Source organism: Nannospalax galili, unplaced genomic scaffold, assembly GCF_000622305.1.
Source record: "Nannospalax galili isolate Female #2095 unplaced genomic scaffold, S.galili_v1.0 scaffold613, whole genome shotgun sequence".
Lineage (NCBI taxonomy): Eukaryota > Metazoa > Chordata > Mammalia > Rodentia > Spalacidae > Nannospalax > Nannospalax galili.
The window spans coordinates 656,695-677,073 of record NW_008332065.1 but is presented as its reverse complement, the minus strand read 5'-3'; the positions used below and the strand labels follow the sequence as shown (position 1 = coordinate 677,073).

The window sequence follows — 20,379 nt, the reverse complement described above, 5'->3', positions numbered from 1 at the left end:
TGCTTTTTTGTGTAATGACTATGTGGGCCTATATAATCTGTATCTGAAACTGAATGGGGGTCGATCGTTCTGACCAGACTTGCATGTCTTGGGAAACCGGTCGCCCCCAGCCGGCTGGAAAGTAAAGACTCTGCTTGATTTTTACATCTCCAATCCCGTGTATTTGTTATCTGGAGGGGACCCATCGAGTCACGGACCCTAACAAAGACTAGCCTATGGTCTAACCTGATTTAATACAAATTCACACACTACAACTAAAACTACCACAGACAAAAAAAGTGAACGATGAAGTAAAAACCCTGCACAGCCATTTCCATGGTGTATTTTTCTAATAACTAAAAGCATAATTCAAATCAAGAGCCATGTATGTTTTAAATTTTTATTAGTAAGGAGTTTTGAGTATAAATAATTGTAACCTGACGTTTAGAAAAAAACTGATTCACTCTAACATTTGTTCATTAAAAAAAAAAAAACCTGCTCTGTACAGCTTAATATTCAATTTCAATACTTAACATCATAATGCTTTTAAGCTTTTAACTTAATTTGTTTTAATTTTAACAATTCTTTTTTCATGGGGCTAAAGGGACTGTCAGGTAGAAAAAAAGCACAAATATAATTAAAATAACCCGAATAAAAGTTTTTTTCCTAAAAAGCAGAAAAAAAAATCCTTAAAATTAGAATTCTTTCTTCGTAGAAAATTTACAGCTAAAACCAAAATTAACATTACATAATATTTTATCAAGAACTGCATTACAAATAATGTGTTTTACAGAAATTTGATTTGCAATATAGTAAATACTTATTTATAGAAGATCTAAAAACCTCTGAGAAAAAATTTTAAATATATTTAGCACTTTGGGGAGAGTCTGTTCCCAATAAATGACAAGAACAGAGCACAATTTAAGAGCAGATGGACGGTACATCTCTGAATTAGAGACCTAGCCAGGTAAGTCTTAGCAAGGTGTCATGGAGTACCCGCCCCGCCACTAACAAGCATTTGTAAGAACACAAGACATCAGGATGACTCCTTGCCCGGTCAGCATGTCTGCCTAGCGTAAGAAATCATACCATGAACAACTGAAAAACCAACCAGCTCATGTTAGAATAAGTGCTAGTCTAGTTCATAGTCTGGCTACTGCTTGCTCTTCACGCTAAGTATCTCTCCTCTTACAGACCCGGCTACTCAGCATCCACCTCTGCAGCTGAAGAATCAAGTAGAAGGAAACCTAGGCAAGTTAACAGGAAACCATTGAGCCTACTCAGCAAGGCAGAGCCCTAACGCTAAAAAATATTTAGCCGGCTTTGCTTTAAAATCAGTCCTAGAAACCCAGTAGTATAACACCTCTTGGTTTGAGGGCAGATTCAAATCTCAAAAATATGTACTAAAATTTCCAAATATATTACTCTGGAAACACAATTGAGTCGAAAATCTTTCTATATTGGGCTGTCACTTCTTTTATTTCCTGTATTTGGCAGTATCTTCCATCTGGATACAGAGCACAAAAAGGAGAGGGATTACATTGTACCAAGTCTCCAGAGTCACAAGAGAGAGGAGCCACACAGGCAAACAGTGTCTTACTATAACTAAGCCACTAGCAGAACTGCAGTGCATGGGTTCAGAGCACTGTCACTAAGAGTGACAAGCTGTGGGCACTTCCAGAGGAAAGGGAAAGCCCAGTCTTGCCACTGTCACTACTGAGGAGTAGCTCAGCTCTGTCACCTAAGACAGGGACCAACTGTCCCTGTCTCTTCCAGGCAAGCTCCTAAGCAGCACTGCTCTCCTCCACTGGGGCCAGAACATACTCTCCACTTAACAACCAGCCGGAAGACTATAGTTAGCTCAGTGAGAATTTGAGCAAAAATAGATGAAAAATGGGAAATGTACTAGACTTCTAGCGAAGTAAAATTCCCCACAGAGCTAGCTTAATAAATAAACCTATTTGTAAGTCAAAAGTGAAAACAAAGTAAGAAACAACTCTCTTTTTGGTTTCATTAAAAAAGCTACAGACTGGACCTGCTTGTTTAATGGCATCGTATTTAGCTACTAAAAATTATTCCCTAATAAGGATGTTTAACATTAAAAGGTTAAATGTTTATAATAAATACTGTATGAAAATACTTTAATATTTACAACTGAAATACACACACACACACACACACACACACACACACACACACACTCTGGATGCTCCAGCCAGTCATCTCAGAGTCACCTCTTCAACTTCCTCCTCCACAGAATCAATGGCTGTGACTGCCGGCTTGTTCTCCTGCTTTAGCCGCTGTCTGTTTGGATTAAAAGCCCGTCCTTCACTGAGGAAAAAATCTTCGTTTTCATCTGAAGGCTCTCGAACTCTGCTGCTCTTATCCCCAGATGGGAATTGGAGAGGGTCCCAGTCTCCTCTGCTGGTGGCCGGGGAGTCTGGGCCGCTGCTTTTGGAGCAAACAGTGCTGCCCGCGCTGGTGCCAAACAGCTGCTCCATCAGGTTGGCCTTTTTCTCTTTCCTTGCACTGAAATCTGCACTGTGCTTACTCAGGTTTTCCAGACCACTGTTTTGGAAACGTAAAGGGCTACTTTTTTGGTCAGGTGGATTTGACTTGCCTGATGTTTTTGCAAATGAAGGCACATAGCTCCCAAAGGCAAACTCATCTGGAGGGGCTGGACTTCTAATAGAGCCTGGACTCCGGCCTTCTCTGGGAGTTAGAAAACTCTTGTCTGGCAAATGATGTCTATTAAACGATCTTTCTAAGGACTCAGAGAACATGTATGATTTGGAGCTTCTGTCTGGAGAGTGCAGTTTTGATTCAAAATTGGGTAGCAATGGCAAAGGGGGCCGGTTCAGGCTGTGAGGGTCTTGGAGTTCTTTGTTGATCTCATTCAGTTTGGCAAGAAGCATTTCTGTCTTTAGCCTTTCCTCTTCCTCATCATCCAGTGTGTCAGTGTTTGGAATGTGACACATTTCCATTTGGAACCTTCCAGTTTCCAGCACCGGCTTTTCTCCTCTTGCTAGGAAAGGTGTCTTTCCTTCTTTCATTTTCTCAAGTTCTTCCCCTTCCCATTCTATATGTAATGAAATTTCTGAAAAAAGCAATTTTATAAAAGAGTGAATATTTTTAAATAGGAAAATTCAACTACCATCTTTACAAAAAGGAATCTTTTAATCTACATTGGGTATGCTAAGCACAGTGTACACGGGCATGATATTATTTCATTTCTATACTTTATATTTTGGATTAAGGAATAATCAACATGAATTGAACTTAAGAGGGTGACTTAAGAAAAGCTTTGTTCTTCACTGTAGCAGTAGGAAAGTTCTCTCCCTTCTTTTAAACTAATGTATACTGCACGTTTCATGGTATGTGGTATGATTGGTGGACAGAACAAAGAACTTAAAAATAGACTTGTGGACAGTAGACACTGAGAAGCAGCAGAGCACCATGTACTCACACAGCAGTGCAGCAGCTTAACCCAGGAGAAAAACAGCACAGGTCTCAGAAGAACCCCTTTTCTTTTAGAAAGGTCACTATTCAGCATATCTATCTCACATAATAAAAAACATAAAGGGAGATGCTCCAGAGTAAAAACGGCTAGAGATGAGAATTAACACAACTCGTGACCATGTTCTGGGAGGAAAACGCTGTGGGGAACAATCTGTGTCCACCAGCAAAATCACAATATGGACAATAGATTCCATAAATGTAGAGAGTTAAGTCTCCTGACTTTTAGAACTGTATATGAAAAATATTAAGAGAATGCCTGTGTTTGGAGGAAATACACACCAACCACTTAAGGGCAGAGGCACAAGGTGTGTAATTCACTCGAACAATTTTTTGGATTTTGTTACCAGTTTTCTATAATTTTAAAGTCATTTCCAAGGGAAAGAATAAAAAAGTCAAAATCTAATAATTTTAATAAATGGCATCTCTCTTCCACTGACGATGATCATTCCACACAGAACCACAACGGGCCAGGGAGACAGTCCAAAGGACCAGGCTGAGCTGCTCTTGGCTTTTATCCCTCTTCTTGTTACGTATAAACGAACTGACCATAACAATTTTCCATTCTGAAAATTGCTCTGTTTTTAGTCAACAATTATATAAATATCACTTTTACTTTAATAAACATAGTAACAAATTTAAGCAACAATTGGATCATAATTTTCCATTGGAAAAATTTCAGCAAAACAAGCAAAACCATTTTTTCCTGTGACCAGCTACTATGTGGCTAACGGAAATCCTCAGACATACCTTTAACACATTTATCCAGATAGAAATGAACATAATCCTGAACTTCACTTCCATTATCTGAAACTATGTGTGTTGTTTTACTGAACTTACAACACTATTGGTGTTCAGATTTACAAATTAAAAACAAAAGAAAATTACAGAGATACTCAGGACTTGTTACTCACTGACTTAAGCTAGCCTGGCCTAGTCTCAAGACCAGGACAAAGGAGGCTCTCGGTTACTTCTTCATTAAGTCTGAGTTAATACACAATGAATGTATTTTTCCTTTTTATTTACATATTGCTTCATCTGAATTTTCTTAATTCCTAAACCCCTAACAACTCTCAGCCTTCATTTCTTTCTTTAGTAACATCATTCAAACTTTCTGACTCGCCAGGTGTGGTGGTGCAGGCCTTTAGTCCCAGCACTCGGGACGCAGAGGCAGATGGATCCCTCTGCATCTCTGTGAGATGTATATAGGCCAGCCTAGGATGGTGAACAGAGTGAGTTCCTGGTCAGCTGGAGCTACATGGTGAGTCTGTTCCCAAAACAACAGCTTTGACTCCCTGTGCACCATGCTCCTGCTGCCTCAACCTTTCCTTGCTGAGCAGCCAGTACAGCTAAGGTGGGGACACTATGGCACCCTCACCCTTCTTTCCCAAGGGATGCTGATTCGTTAGTGACTTGAACCAACTCTTCCTCACCATTCTCGAGCTTCCTGGCCTCCTGTCGTGCTGAGTTCAGTTCCTGATCTTCACTGAACTTTCCTTCTTCTTCCACAATTGAATTTCGAATCTCTGCTTTGTGCTCATTTCGGTCTTGATAGTCCAGGTACTGTTATGTATTTTTAAAATGCAATTTCGTATAGAAAGGGGGGGGAAAACTACTTAAATATGGATTTATCATCTATTAAGCATGATTACTGTTAGAAATTAAAGCAAATTTTCATTTAATAAATCAGCAATACATATATCCTCATGTTTTGAAAGATGCTTCTTAACAGAGGTAAAACTTGAAAGAATTATTTTAAGATATATTTGAACCAATCAATATAATGGAAATAAAACCAATAACCTACATAAAATTCTGAAGAGGCAGGTTGTAGAAGTGTCTTTGCTTCACACACTTTCACGAAATCTGATTACTTCAATTAACCAGCTACGCCGTCAATTAGAGATGGTGTTGAACTGCATAACACAGGCAGTGACTACTACTGCATTGAATCTTTGAAGTCTATGCTATGTTTCAAGTCTCCAATAAACTCAGTCATATTTAAATCAAATAGTGTTATAAACTTAAAATTCCTTCTTTCTTATGGTTCCTTTTGAAAACCTGTGTGCAATTTTAAAAACCAAACTAAAGTATCTATTGTTAGTAAAGACTTGCTGTTAACTCTCCCCTGGTATCCAATTCCATTTTCTTCCCTTTAGTAACAGAATCCTGAGTTTTCAGTGGGCATAGGACTACTAAGCTGGAAATTGTATTTGTTAGCCTTCTGTGATGGTTAATCTTCAGTGTCAGCTTACAATTGTCTATGAGATACAGCTCTCAGTGCACCTTTGAGGGCATTTTCAGAGAACTTGAACTGAGGAGGGAAGACCCACCTTAAATGTGGATGGCGCCACCCCATAGGCCTGGGGTACTGGACTGAGTAAAAGGAAAAGGAGGAAGCTGGTGGGGCTTCCTGACTGGATGTGATGTTACCAGCTGCCTCACACCCCTAACATGATGGACTATGTCCCCTCAAACTGTGAGCCAAAATAAGACCTTTCTTCCTTAAATTGCATTGTGTGAGGTATCTGGTCACAGCAACAAGAGAAGTACACCTCTCCTGGGGCTACCCCAACCAACGGAAGATAAGAAGTGTGTGTGGAATACATAAACGTTTTCCCTCTATGTCCTCATTCCCTTTTCACAGGGATGGAAAGCCAGTTCTGACCACACAGGGAGGACTACACATCACTATGACAGAGAATAGCTGCCCAGCCCTTGACATTCACTTCAATCTATTACAAGAGAGAAAACAAAACAAAACTTGTATCTTAGTTCAGTCACTCTAATAGCAGCTAAATTGTACTCTAAATTGCCATTTGCTGATTTGTCTGTTTTTTACAGAGACAGGTTCAGTATCAGCTCTAAAAATTAATACACCCATTTTATAGATGAAGAAAGTGAAGTCCAAGAACTCATAAATGAAAAAAGCTAGAAATGGAATTTAACTAAAAAGTAGTTTTTTTAAGAGTATGTGTGTCATGACACTGGGAGGCCACTCTTCCTGCTAAATCTTCTAAGACATTTAAAAAAATTTTAAATGCAAGAATTGCTTTTTAAAATGTATATGTGTGTGCATCTGTGTGTGCATGTATATATGTGCACATGGGGTGCCCAGGCCAGAAGAGGGGGTCAGAGCCCTGGAGCTGGAGTTATGGGTAGTTGTGAGTTGCTCAATGTGGGTGCTGGGAATCAAACTTGTCTTCTACAAGAGCAACAAGCACTTTTAATCACTCAGTCATCTTCCCAGTCTCAAGAGTTATTCTTTATTATTATACAGTTTACCATTTCAAAATTACAAATCAACATGATTTAGCCTTGGTGACAGTGCAAATACAAAAACAAACACAGCAGATCTAACTAATGTGTCTAAATCATAAAACAAAAAACAAGCAAATAAAAAACCTAGTGTACACAGAGGAACCAAATAAGCCTACCCTCCATCTTTTACGCCATAAAAAGAGATCTAAAGGTCACTGGGAAACTTAGAAGGCATAATAAAAGTATAACATTATATGTAATAAGCTGGATTCATGAAATACTGTTCCTCTGGAATTTAAATAGTAAATGTTAAAGAGAAAACCCTTTAAGAGAAAGAGAGCTTCCAGCGATTTAGTACATTGAAGGTCCTTTCACAGAAAGGTCCAGCATAGAACCCTGACCCCTAAATTATATTCCATCCTGGATAGCATTCAGTTAATCTGCAAAAATTCTCCATGCAGGAAGCCAAAACATTAAACCTAGTCATCTTCAAGGACTATCAAATAAAGGCCTAGCTGATAGAAAAGGCAAAAGACTTTGAAACAAATTCTTTTGCCTACAACCCAGGTGGTCAAACTGGCCTCTCTGAAGCATCTAAAGAATGCAATGTGAACTCCAAAGGAATGTCACAGAAAACACAGATATTACCTTTTTTTTTTTTTTTTTTTTTAACAGTACTTGATAAATATTCACACAAAATATTAGGAATAACTTCAAACCTCAAGTTTGGCTTACAGTCATATCTAAACTCACCGAAGAAAGGTATTCGGGCTCGTTCCACTTGTTTTTATAACATGGGATTGTCTGTGGTGTCACAGAGAATTCTTCCAGCTCAAAGTCTTCCGTGGTCTGCACTCCTTTTGTACACAGGTCCGTAAAGTCACTCTGGCAGGATGCTACCATGAAAACCATAAAAGAGGTTTTCTCATCCCCTTGAACATGTTAACATAGATCCAAATGGCATTATTCATCATCTAAATGAGATGATGTACATTTTGTTCATCTCAATGAATACTCACATTCACTGTTTGTTTCTAGGGTTTACTGGCAATTATGTGATTTGGGGCAATTATAATACTAATGCTACTAATTTTTTGTAAAGTTTATACTTTAAAAATTTTGCAGTTCATAGAATTATACTTCTTTTAAGAAAAGTGAAACTATGCACAATAATAAGTAAAGTGAGATAGTTTCTGGATTTGTTTTTAAAATAGACTAGGAAGTAGTACAAACAGATGAGATAAAATCAGTAAAAAGTACAACTGTGAGAGCCAGGCACGAGGAAGACTCATTATTCAACACTGGCTATTTTGCAATGATTACATATTTTCGGGTTATCAAAGTTACAATAAAAAGTTTCCTACTTTTATTAAAATTAAATTTATTTAACTGATAGCAAAAACTGTATATTAACGGGACCCTTTGTGATGTTTCAACACATTTCAAAAGGTTACATAAAACATAATTTTAATGATCTTCCTTAAGGGAGACAAAAGTTGAAAGACTTCTGAAAATTATTAGGAAGCTTGATTTGTAAAAAATAGATTAAATGTAAATATATTCCAAGGACATCGTTTCCCTTCATTTCCTCCGACTTTAGAATTTATCACTGATGGCCCTTGTTTCATCAGTAATATTTACTATACCATTTTTTCTTGAGGTAAGTTCTTTTTCTTTCTTTGGAGACGGCTTTGGCAGGCGATTGGAGTATATGTTTTTTATGTCTAATTCTCTTTCCTTTTCCTGAAAACAAAACCCAGTATAAGTAAGGAAGATAACCAGATTGAAATAAAATAAATGCCCTCACTTTGTCACCTGATAGTGCTTACCAAACTGCACTATATCTAGATCAGCTTTCCTGCATAACTACAAACAAACCACAGAAAGAAATCTCCTCAAATGGAGGGGAGAGTGATGAAAAGGAGGAGAGAGGAGGGGCAGAGGGAAGGGGAGGGGTGGAGGGAAGCAAGTAAGTAAACTACATTTTCTCTTCTGATGGAACTAGTAATGTCTTCACTGTCACCCAGGTTTAGCCAGAGAAACAAGAATTTAGCCAGAATTTCTTTTAAGTGTGGGCTTGTGGTTATTCATGAGTTAAAAATTAGATCATTTTTAAATCCAAGAATTCTTCACAATGTCAGGAGTGGGGGGGGGGTTATGCTTTTTTTCTGAGAATTTGATGATTAAAGAGAAACTATATAAGATAACTATAATTTTATAGAATTCTGCACAAATCTTCAATTCATCAATCACCTCTATATAAAATTAAAACACATCATAACACAATTAACTAATCTGAATTGGTTTTCTCTAAACACTGTGACAATGAAGGGCATCAACTTTAAAAAATAACCAATCCTGGGACGATGTGAGGAAGAATGCTGGTTATTCAAATGCAACACATACTAGTCCCTACAAGTCTCTTCCAGGATTTCATAATTATTTCATTTATATTGTTCCTGCTGGTCTGTACAACATGCTACTTTGTTATAGTCATTATATTAACAACCCTTTTCAAGTGACAAATATAATATTGGGATTTTCTAAGTTACATAATACAAATATGAATAGCAAAGGATTTTAAAATACTGGGTTTTCACGTAGTTCACTGACAGAAGAAACAATGCAGTCTAGAATAAAGCGCTTACCTTCAGCTTGTGATAAAGTCGCTGTAGCTCCTCTTGAAGAACTTTGTTTTCATCACAGGCCTCAAATGCCCTTTTCCTTTCAGCCAGCAACTGTCTCTGGAAACTGTTAGTACTCAGCTCAAGGTTTTTTGATAGTTCCTTCATTTAACAAGAATAAACCAATAATAATAATAATAATAATAATAATACCAATAGTAAAACACATCACTTGGCAGTGTCAGATGGTTTTTTTTGGTGGTAGTGACAAGATTTACACACAGGCTAAGCTTATATTATTCATGAGCATAAAATAAACTTACTGACAATTAAAATGCCTAGTTTAGTAATTGTTTCTTTGCTTTTCATAATACTTGTAAATAAATTCTTACGCACTTGCAGCAGTCAGTTCAATGGGAAGCAAAATCAGAACTAACATGATGAACACGAGGTTTCAGAAATCACTGTGGAGAAGTAAACACCAAGGAGCTGCAGTCACAAACACATTTCAGGGTGCAGAGGGCACACTGGAACACCAGTGGCCATTCCCACAGGCTCAGATCATGCTTCATAAGCTCAAATAAAGTATTTCTTTTAAAATAAGTTGTAGAGGTACCATTCCTAACTTTTAGATTGAAAAAAAAATTGCTTTTCATACACAAAATATAAAATCACAAAGAAAAACAAAAAATAAAAGGCACTTATGACCCCGCTACCCTCTAATAACCATTGCCAGAATTTCAGTGAACAATTTGAGACTTTTAAGTATTTTTCTGACTAAATATCAGAAAAGCCTAAACCATCAGACTTTAGAACCACAATCATCATAGCTGATCTCACTGAATTCTGTTGTCCCAGTTTTCCTGTGCTTCTAAATTATCCCATAGTGAGTATCCTAACATACATAACTCCAAACGGAAACTGCTCATTTCCCCAGAGGAAATGTTAACCAAATTAAGTTTCTTAAACTTTATTGACATTAAGAACGCCCGCTCCTTCAAAAAAAAAAAAAAAAAGTTAAGTGAATAAAAAAACCACAGTGTGAGGAAAATATGTGGAAAAACTATATCTGACTTCTGTCAGTATGTGTGTATTACGTGCGTGTGTGGTGTGTGTGCGGTATGTATTACATGTGTGTGGTGTATTACGTGTGCGTGTGTGCATGTGTGTGCATTACGTGTTTGTGTGGGGTGTGGGCGCATGTATTACGTGCGTGTGCGTGTATTACGTGTGTGTGTGCGAGTGTGTGGTGTGCATGCATGTGTGGGTATTACGTGTGTGTGTGTGGTGTGTGTTTGCGTGTGTATTACATGTGTGTGGTGTGTGTGTATTACATGTGTGTGTGGTGTGTGTGCATGTGTATTACGTGTATTTCGTGTGTGCATTATGTATGTGTGCGTGTGGTGTGCATTACGTGTGTGTGCATGTATTACGTGTGTGTGCATGTGTGTGCATGTGTGTGGTGTGTGTGTGTATTACGTGTGTGCGTGCGTGTGTATTACATGTGTGTGCATGTGCACGGGTGCGTGCATGTGGCTGGCATGTGTATTACGTGTGTGCATGTGTATTACGTGTGTATGTGTGTATTACGTGTGTGCATACGTGTGTTTTACGTGTGTGCGTGTGCGTGTGTTACATGTGTGTGCATGTGTGTGCGTGCATGCGTGTATTACGTGTGTGTGCGTGCGTGGGGGGTGTGCGTGTGTGTGTGTGTGTGTGTGTGTGCCCCAGAATTCAGTAATAAGAAACCAAACAGTTGAGTGAAGAATGGAGGAACTATTTGAACAGATACTTTACCAACAGTGGAGACAACTAAGCACCAAACATGATGCTCCAATACCATGAGCTATAAGACAATGCAAATTAAAGCATGTGCGCAATATTATCTGTCCATCAGAAGATCTAAAACCAGAAAAACTAAGCTACACCACAGAAGTGATGGGCAGCTATCACATCCATGCACTTTGGGTGAGAACTTAACACAGGCGATATAAACAGAGTTTCAGGGTAAAAGCTGGGGCTCTGGCAGCCCCAACAGACAGCTCAGCTTGGCCACCACTCCCACTACACCAATTAAAGAGTTATTGGTGAAAATCAGAGAGAAGAAATGTATTCAATGTGGCCACATCAGAAAGAGGAGCAGGCAGCCAGGTAGACCGCCCGTGCCTTTAGAAGTGATCTTAAGAAGATACTATCACCTGCTGGTATTCCTCCCGGGTCTCACCAAGATGGTACAGCAGAGAAATGTAAAACTGGGTTACTCTAAGCTGGGCTACATGCCTGCTACCTTAGATCTGGGATGGCCCAGGCAACAGGAGTCTGACTTCAAGGCCAGCCTGGGTTACATAGTAAGATTCTGTCTTGAAAAACCCAAAGCAACAACAAAAAAGGATACTGTGCTAAGTTAAAAGGGGTAGGAAACAGTATTCTTCAAAAATGAGAAAGGCATAAAATACAATGGAAAACTTTCTGAAAATATTCCATATAAAAGAAACCTGCACTGGTCAGCACATATTTTACTCTAGACCAGATCCAGTGAAGGAGGGAAAATACTATAAACAAAAAAGACTGTACTATGAACAGTAGAATTTTTAAAAACTATATACATGTAAATCATAGTAGAAACCATACTTGTACTGATGTATTAGGGGCAGAGAGCATGAGTATGTGTAACTTATCTTCAAACAGTTAGAGAGAGAGAGAGAGAGACAGAGACAGAGAGAGAGAGAGAGAGAGAGAGAGAGAGAGAGAGAGAGAGAGAGAGAGGCTCAGAAAAAAAGAGCCCATTAGTGTGAAATGTGGGGCTGGAGAGATGGCTCAGCTGTTATGAGCACTAGCTGCTCTTGCAGAGGACCTGGGTTTGATTCCCAGCACCCACATGGTGGCTAACAACGATCTGTAACTCCAGTTCCAAGGGATCTGATGCCTTCTTCTGACCTCCTCGGGCATTGCATGACATGTGCACTTACACACATGCAGTCAATACACTCATACACATAAAATAAAATAAAAAATTCTTTTAATGGTGAAATGTTTGCAGAAGATGACAGGTGGCTGGCAAAGTGTTAGGAGTATTCTTTGTAGTATTTTTGGATTTGCAATTCTATGTAACCTTGAAATATTTCTACAAAAAAAGTTACTAAGAAAATTTTACCTGTAAATATTTTTGAGGCAGATCAGAAAGCCATTAAACTAAAGAGAAAAAAAAAATACCACAGATAAAATGTAATAAAATACATTCAAGTTCCAAATGATAATACAGTCAAGAAAGAATCTAAGCAAGACCCAGAAAAATGATCAGTCCAGAACAAAGATAAAATATTTTCAGAGAAAGACAAAAATATTCACAACACAGAATCCCTTACTGAAGAAATACATATTTCAGTAACAAAAAATATGAATTCTGAACCCTACAGAAAAGCAGCAATATTAAGAGGACCTGGAAAATGCCAAGCAGCACCTTGAGATGGGCCTACACTCTGAATGTGGTGCTGAAGGGTCTGGAACCCTCATACATTCTCACGCCTGACTCTACAGAATTCTGCTGCACTGGGTCACAAAATCATGCACACAAGCCAAATCTCTGTAGCTGATAGCAAGGCACTACAAAGTGGGTATCGAGATCAGGAGGACAGAGGGTGCTGCCCTTGAGAAGTTGGAACAGGGTACCTGCCATCCAAGACGAGGGGTATGGCGCACCATCTAAGGTGTCTCCTAGTACCAAGACTGAGGGAAGCTGCCCTCACAGTTCTATCTGTCCTGCCCCAGCACCACACACAGATGCCCATCACCAACAAGGACAGGAAAGAACTCAGGTTCCACTGCTTCTGGGTCCAGAAAGGTTTACTAGTCTTTTGTATAGTCTGGAGAAGTTACAACAGTTCTATTTTCAGTTTTGAATGGGTGACTTTATTACATATGCAGCAAGTCAAAGTAAAAGAATAAATAGCAACAGATAGAGAGAACATCATCAAATAAGGTGCTCACATCTTCCCCAGAAACCAAGTCGGGAAGCTGAGGCAGGCAGCTGGAGGTCTCGACTGAGCTTTCTCTCCACAGGTGAGCTTCCCATGGTTCTCACTTCTGGCTTCTCTTTTCCAGTGCAGGTTTGCTTTCTAGCTGTTCTCTAAGACACAATGTTTTGACTCTTGGGCTGTGTGCTGGCCTCTCCTCCCTGTGAGAGGGTTGGAGGGCCAGGTATTCCCAAAGGAGGACACGACATAAACATGCCTGTGTGTGAAATAGGCTGGGGTCAATCCTGCTTCCAGAACCAGCTTCTCAGTGAGCGCAAACAACATGTGACAACTTACTAATATAACATATACTATAACCAAAGTGACCTTGAGGAATATCACTGCCCCAATGAAGGGGAAGGAGACACAGGGCTTATCCCCAGGACACTTAACTTGAGGAAATCCAGAAAAACCCTGCCCTGTACTCTCACTCCTGTGGTACTTCAGCTGAGAGGAATTCTACCTGGATGTAGCTGTGCTTCACTCCTGCTCCATCTCTGGAAGGCAGTACAGCTTTAAAAACTGAGGGAAGAAAAGCACCATCACCTGCCCATCCCCTAGTGTAAAGAGCCGTGTGAGGTGATCTGAGGGCCCATTCCTAGGCAGATTTACCCATAGTGGCAGCAGAGAGAAAGACCACAACTCCTGCTAACACCACATCTAAGCAGGACCCCACCAGTGTACCCCCCCAGCACTGTGTGGTTCCACACTAGTGACAAGATGATGTGAGTGCTACAGAGCGTGCTATCACTCCCATCCCCACTTCTCCCTGTGCAGCATCTGGGCCAATATTAGCTTGTAGTTTGAGGACAAGAACTTCAAATCCCTCCCCATGGTTAGTGCAGCCAGTGTGAGAGACCCTTACACATAACAGGACTATCAACAGTGCTGGCAGAAACCTCCATCACCACTCCCATTGTATGAGTAGCCACACAGGATGCATCACACACACACACACACACACACACACACACACACACACACAGAGAGAGTCTGTACTATGCCCGCCTGAACTTCTAGTGTCCCTAGTCTTAAGTGCCCAGCAAAGACTGATACAGTGTGCCGTATGCCTAATCTCACTCGCCACAGCCAAAGAACCTACAAGGAGATTACAGGACAGTTTCCAGCTGGAAATGAACTCAATATGGTATAATAAACCCGTATCTTGAAACACAGCTTCAGGAGGAAGTCATTTACTAAAAAGGCCATCCCCAAAATGACATGTTTTGAACCATATGTACAAATCTCAACAAAAGAAATGTGAATAAAAAACAAGGTAATAGCTGGGCATGGTGGCACACGCCTTTAATCCCAGCACTCAGGAGGCAGAGGCAGGCAGATCTCTGAGTTCGAGGCCAGCCTGGTCTCCACAGTGAATCCAGAACAGCTGGGGCTACAAGGAGACCCTGTCTCAAAAAGACCAAAAAAAAAAAAACAAGGTAATAAGTCTTTCCTAGAGATCAAAACTCTAGTAAAACGTTACAAAGTCACTGACTTTGATAAAATGGCTGGTGAAGAATTCAGAAGAAATGTTTTTTTTAAAAAAAAACGTTAATGAGATCCAGGAGAATATACACAAATAGTTAAAATCAGGAAGAGAAGGCACAATAAAAGTGATAAACTCAACAAAGGTAGAGATTTTTAAAAGAGAATCAATCAGAAACCATGGGAATGACTTTTACAATATAGATGGGCTTCTTCTTCTATAAAACAAACAAGGGGGAACTGTGGGAGTGACTTTACCAATATGGACACACTCTGGACAAATGACTTTTACCTAACTTTGCAACCAAAAAGTTAATCTGATGTTTTGAGACACTTAACACTACTATTTCAGCTTGCTTATAATGAAAAACCACAAGCTTACCAGGCTTTGGGCTCCTCTTGTGACCTGTGTATACAGTTTTAATCCCTTATGACCTTTCTTTGCCCTGGACCCAGAACAATGTTTGAATGTGTGTGCATGCGTGTGTGTGTGTGTGTGTGCATGTGTGTGTTTGTGTATATGTATGTGTGTGTGAGTGTGCATGTGTGTGTGTGTGTCTGTGTGTGTGTGTGTGTGTGTGTGTGTGTGTGTGGTGGATATCAAGCAAGCCCTGTAAGCACTGGATATTTGTTAAAGGCAACAAATCATCTCATTTGTGTGGCAAACAACAGGTGGTATTAAACCGATAACATCTCTTTGTGCTGGTGTCTGCTCTTCTAGCTCATCAGGGGTCAGACAAAGAAAAATCCTGATGAGATTAAGGCCCACTTTTCCTTCCCCTTTCATACTAGATGTACAGTTTTAATAAAAAAGAGAGGATGCCCTTTGTTCAACAGCACAGTTCTTAGAGAGTTCTGAAGGAACAAGTTCTCAGAGTAGTTTGGGTCTCCTCTTGGCTAAAATGGTTGCTAAGAGTCTGACTGTTTTTATTCAGACATTGCTGTAATGTGGCATCACAAAAAGATCTCAGCATCGAGGAGCTCAATAATCAAATAAGAAAAGAGACAAGGAAAGCCGTGGGAGGCCCACAGTGTAGACAGCAGTCTGTGCAAGAATCATTGTGAAGACAGGAGTTGGCACTGCAGGAAGCAACGTGGAGAAGGGCTCCCGTGTCTCCTTCCTTCTCTGCTGCTGTGGAGGGGAATCATATTAGGAAAAGTCTCACAGTCAAACCTTTCAGCCAGGGAGAGCAAAAGAACCTGCAATTTAAAAAAAAATCTTCAAACTCCAAAGACACCCCAGTTCGCCATTAACTAAGCAAATGGTTACCTGAGCATCAACGTGGAAGGAAGGAACTGGCCGTAACTCTGACTAGACAAATGCACAGGAGATCTACTTAAGTGGACAGTACAAGCTACACCCAAGATGGAAGGCAAGGGCAGAATCCACAGGAAGCTGCAGCTGTGACTTTGGAAGAGGCAAGGAATGACCACTGACCTCAAAGAGAATTCAAATGGAGTAATTAAGGAAGGAAGTCAAGACAACATGGACAATAAATTTAGCAAGGAAGCTAAGATTGTGAAGGAAAAAACACCTTAAATATTGGAAATGAAAAGAAAATCAATTAATTAAATTTTAGAAGCAGTAGGGAGACACCAACAACAGACTACACCTTACAGAAGAATCTCAGAGATGGAAGACAAGGTTAGAAATACTACATCCAGGCAGCTATAAAGAAAACACAAAAACAGCAGGACCACAACATTCACAAGCTGTGGGATGTGATCAAGAGACCAAGTCCAAGAATACATGGGGTAAAAGGGGCTGAGACACAAACTAAAGGTACAGAAAACCTAGTTATTAAAATTAGTTTTAAGGGCTGGAGGGATAGTGCAGCCATTAAAGGCTAAGGCTAACAACCAAACTGTTAACATTATAGTTTTCAAAAAATCTCTAAATCTAGAGATAGATATAATGGACATCTAAATACAAAAGGTGAGCTGGTTAGTTTTTGTTGCCTTACACAAACTAGAGACACCTGGTAAGAGGGAACTTCAATTGAGGAATTTTCTGTACCAATGGATTTTCCTGTACCAATACCTGTGAGAATATTTCTTTTTAAAAAAAATGTTTTTTTTTTTTAAATTTATTACTTCTGGCTGGTCATGCTAGTACATGCCTTTAATCCCAGCACTTGGAAGACAGAGACAGCTGGATCTCTGTGAGTTCAAGGCCAGCCTGGTCTACACACTGAGCTCTAGGCCAGCTGGGGCTGCACAGAGAGCCTGTCTCAAAAAAAAAAGGCCAAAAAAAAGGTATTACTTTTATTATTTGTGTGGGTGTATTGCCTGCATGTGTGTAATGCAATGACACCATGTCATGCAATGCCTGCAGAGGTCAGAAGAGGGTGTTGGATCCTCTGGAACTGGAGTAAAGAACAGTTGTTAAGTGCCATGTGGGTGCTGGGAATCGAATCGGGGTCCTCTGCAAGAGCAGTCAATGCTCTTAAACACTGAGCCGTCTCTCCAGCCTGAAGACGTTTTCTTAATTGCTAATTAATGTCACAGGGCCCAGCCCTCTGTAGGCTCTGTCATGCCTGGGCAGGTGTACCTGGACTGTATAGGAAAGATACCTGAACAAGCCAGGAGGAAGCAAGCTGGTAAGCAGAGCTCCTCCACGATCTCTGCATCAGTTTCTGTCTCCAGGCTCCTGCTTTGAGTTCCTGCCTTGGCTTTCTTTGATGGTGGACTGTGAGCTCTAAGCCAAATAAACCCCTTCCTCCCTGAATTGCTTTTGGTCACGGTGTGTTTATCACAGCAACCGGAAAGTAAATTAAAGCAGAAAGCATTTAAAATCCTGAATAGACATGACCAGAAAAGAACTTTTGCACATCACACTGAAGGTAAAATGCCAACAAAGGATAAACAAAGTTGTAAGAGAAACCATCAACTAACTTACAAGGCAAATTCATCAGAAAGGCACCAGACATCTCTGTAGATAACCTAAAATCCAGAAAAGCATTGAATGATCTATCTCGGGCCCTGAGAGCAAGACTATTCTATTTACCCAAGCTAGCCTTTAAAATCAATGGAGAAACAAAAGCTTCCAAGATAAGCACAAAATAAAACAAGTCATGACTACTAACCTAGTATTACAGAAGACAGTTAAATAAATTTCACAATAGGAATATACAAAAAAAAATGAGAGTAAGGAAAGAATCAAATAGTTAACTTAGTAAATTGGCAAATTCCTAAAACGAATATGAGAGGAAAAAAAGACCAAACAGTACACAAATCAACCACAAGGGAAAAGCCCAACAAAATTACAACAGTGAGCGAATAATAACTCTCAAGACGAACCCTAAACCCCACGTGATCACAAACCCTTCAAAATACAGAATAACTAGCTAGATGAACAAATAAAAATCCAACCTCACTGGCAAAGATGCACACATTAAAGGTGCGAGGCTGGAAATGGCTTCACCAGACGTACGGAACCTGTAAACAAGCAGGAAGAGATGTAGCTATTTTTTTGTAAGACAGACTTCAAATAAACCAGTCAGAGGTGATGAAGACCATATATACTAACAAAGGGAACAATTCAAGAGGATGTAATGGTTTTAAATATATATGCACACTCAGTTTCACAAAACAAACATTACCGGTCCAGCTACAATAATGATTCCGACACTCCAACTCCCACTAATACATAGATTATTGAGACAAAGAATCAAGTAACAAAAAAGAAAAAATTGTGAAAGTTAAAATGGACCACAGATGAAACAGACTTAATAGACATGTATAGAATATTCACAATGGTTGTAAAATATACTTTCTTCTCAACAGCTCATGAGTCATAAAATAAATCTTAACAAATACTTAAAAACTGAAACAATTTATTATATCTTATATCATGATGGAATAAAATTAGAACCCAATAGAGAAACCACAGAAAGAAACAAAGAAAATATGCAAATATGAGTAGGGAAGGGGAGTTGGAGAGAAAGAATGGGTGGTAGATCTCAAGATACATGTATGAAACTTTCAAAGAATTTTTTAAAATGTTTAAGAGTAAATAAAAAAATAAAATATGCAAATACATGAAGATTGATCAATAATCTACTGAATGAACATTGAGTCACTGAAGAAATCATGGAGAAAATTTAAAACTGCCTAGAATCAAATGAAAGTGAAAATACAACTAGGTGGTTCTAGGAGGGAAGTTTACAGCTATAGGTGCCTACACTAAAAAACAAAATCAAAAAGACCTCAAATAAATAATCTAATGATGCATATCAAGGTCATAAAAAAAAAAACAAGAGTAAGCTGGGCATGGTGGTCCACGTCTTTAATCCCAGTACTCAGGAGGCAGAGGCAGGCAGATCTCTGTGAGTTTGAGGCCAGTCTGGTCTATATAATGAGTTCCATGCCTGCTGGGTCTATAGGAAGACCCTGTCTCAAAAAGATAAAAAAAAAAAAAAAAACAAGAACAATCTAAACATCAAATTAGTAGCTAGAAAAAAAATAATAAAGATCAGGGAAGAAACTAATTAAATGGACACTAAAGGAACAATACAAAGGGTCAGTGAAGCAAAGCTGTCTGAAAAGATGAGCATTATTAACAAATTCATAGGCAAAGTCTAGAGGAAGAAGAGCGAGGGAGAGGAAAAGCAAGAGAGGGATGGGAAAAGGGAGGGGACAGAGAGAGCTTGAGGGAGTGAGCTATAGAGAGAAACATGATAAGCCAATTTAATAAAATTACACTTGAAATATGACAGAAGATACCAATGAAATCCAAAGGATCATTAGGAGATATGTGGAAAACTCAGGTTCTAGTAAATTGGAAACAATTTCTAGACTCCTATGATCTACCATAATTAAAAGACTTATTGATAACTGAAACACATCTAGAATAAGCAGTGAGACTGAAGCAGTAATAAAGCAGTTGTGTGTCCCACTGAAGAAAAGCCCAGTAGGAGGTGGACTTGCTGTTAGATGATAGTCACACCTGACAAAGGCAACTTAAAGAAGGAAATGTTTATTTTAATTCACAGTTCAAGGGTTCAGTTGACATGATGGGCAAGTCATGCCAGTAGCGCTGTAAGCTCACACTGCACGCAAGTAGTACTGTAAGGCAGCTCACACTGCATGCACAGTCAGGAAGCAGAGAGGAGAATGTGTCTCTCTCCTTTTTACTCAGTCTGGGACCCCAACACAAAGAATTGGTCTTCCCAACTCAGTGAAGACAACCTAAAAACTCCCTTACTGATAAGCCCAGAGGTTCATCTCCCAGGCAACAGTAGACTCTGTCAAGCTGACAATCAGTATTAACTATTACAGAATGTTAATTAGTTCAGCCACTATGGGAAAGAGTATGGAGGTTCTTAAGGAACCTAAAAATAGAACTATGTGATCAAGCTATTACTACACCTGAGTATATATCCTAAAGAAATGAAATCAGCACACAAAAAATACCTGAATGTCCATGTTTACTGCAGCACTATTTATAATTGTAAGACACAGAATCTGCTAGGTGCTTTCAACAGATGGAAAAGGATATA

The 20,379-nt window shown here is 39.3% G+C and overlaps 1 protein-coding gene across 1 annotated transcript in view; it reads right to left on the bottom strand.

Annotated features, from left to right (window-relative positions):
- Positions 1-442: 442 nt before the first annotated feature.
- The window catches only part of Lca5 (lebercilin LCA5), a 38,860-nt gene continuing 18,923 nt past the window's right edge, over positions 443-20,379 (bottom strand). The window contains exons 3-7 of the mRNA XM_029560660.1: positions 9,405-9,542; positions 8,403-8,499; positions 7,510-7,652; positions 4,929-5,058; positions 443-3,076 (exon numbers count right to left, since the gene is read on the bottom strand). Of these exons, the coding sequence (XP_029416520.1) occupies positions 2,199-3,076; positions 4,929-5,058; positions 7,510-7,652; positions 8,403-8,499; positions 9,405-9,542 (1,386 nt within the window). The 3' untranslated portion in view covers positions 443-2,198. The remainder of the gene's footprint in view (positions 3,077-4,928; positions 5,059-7,509; positions 7,653-8,402; positions 8,500-9,404; positions 9,543-20,379) is intronic.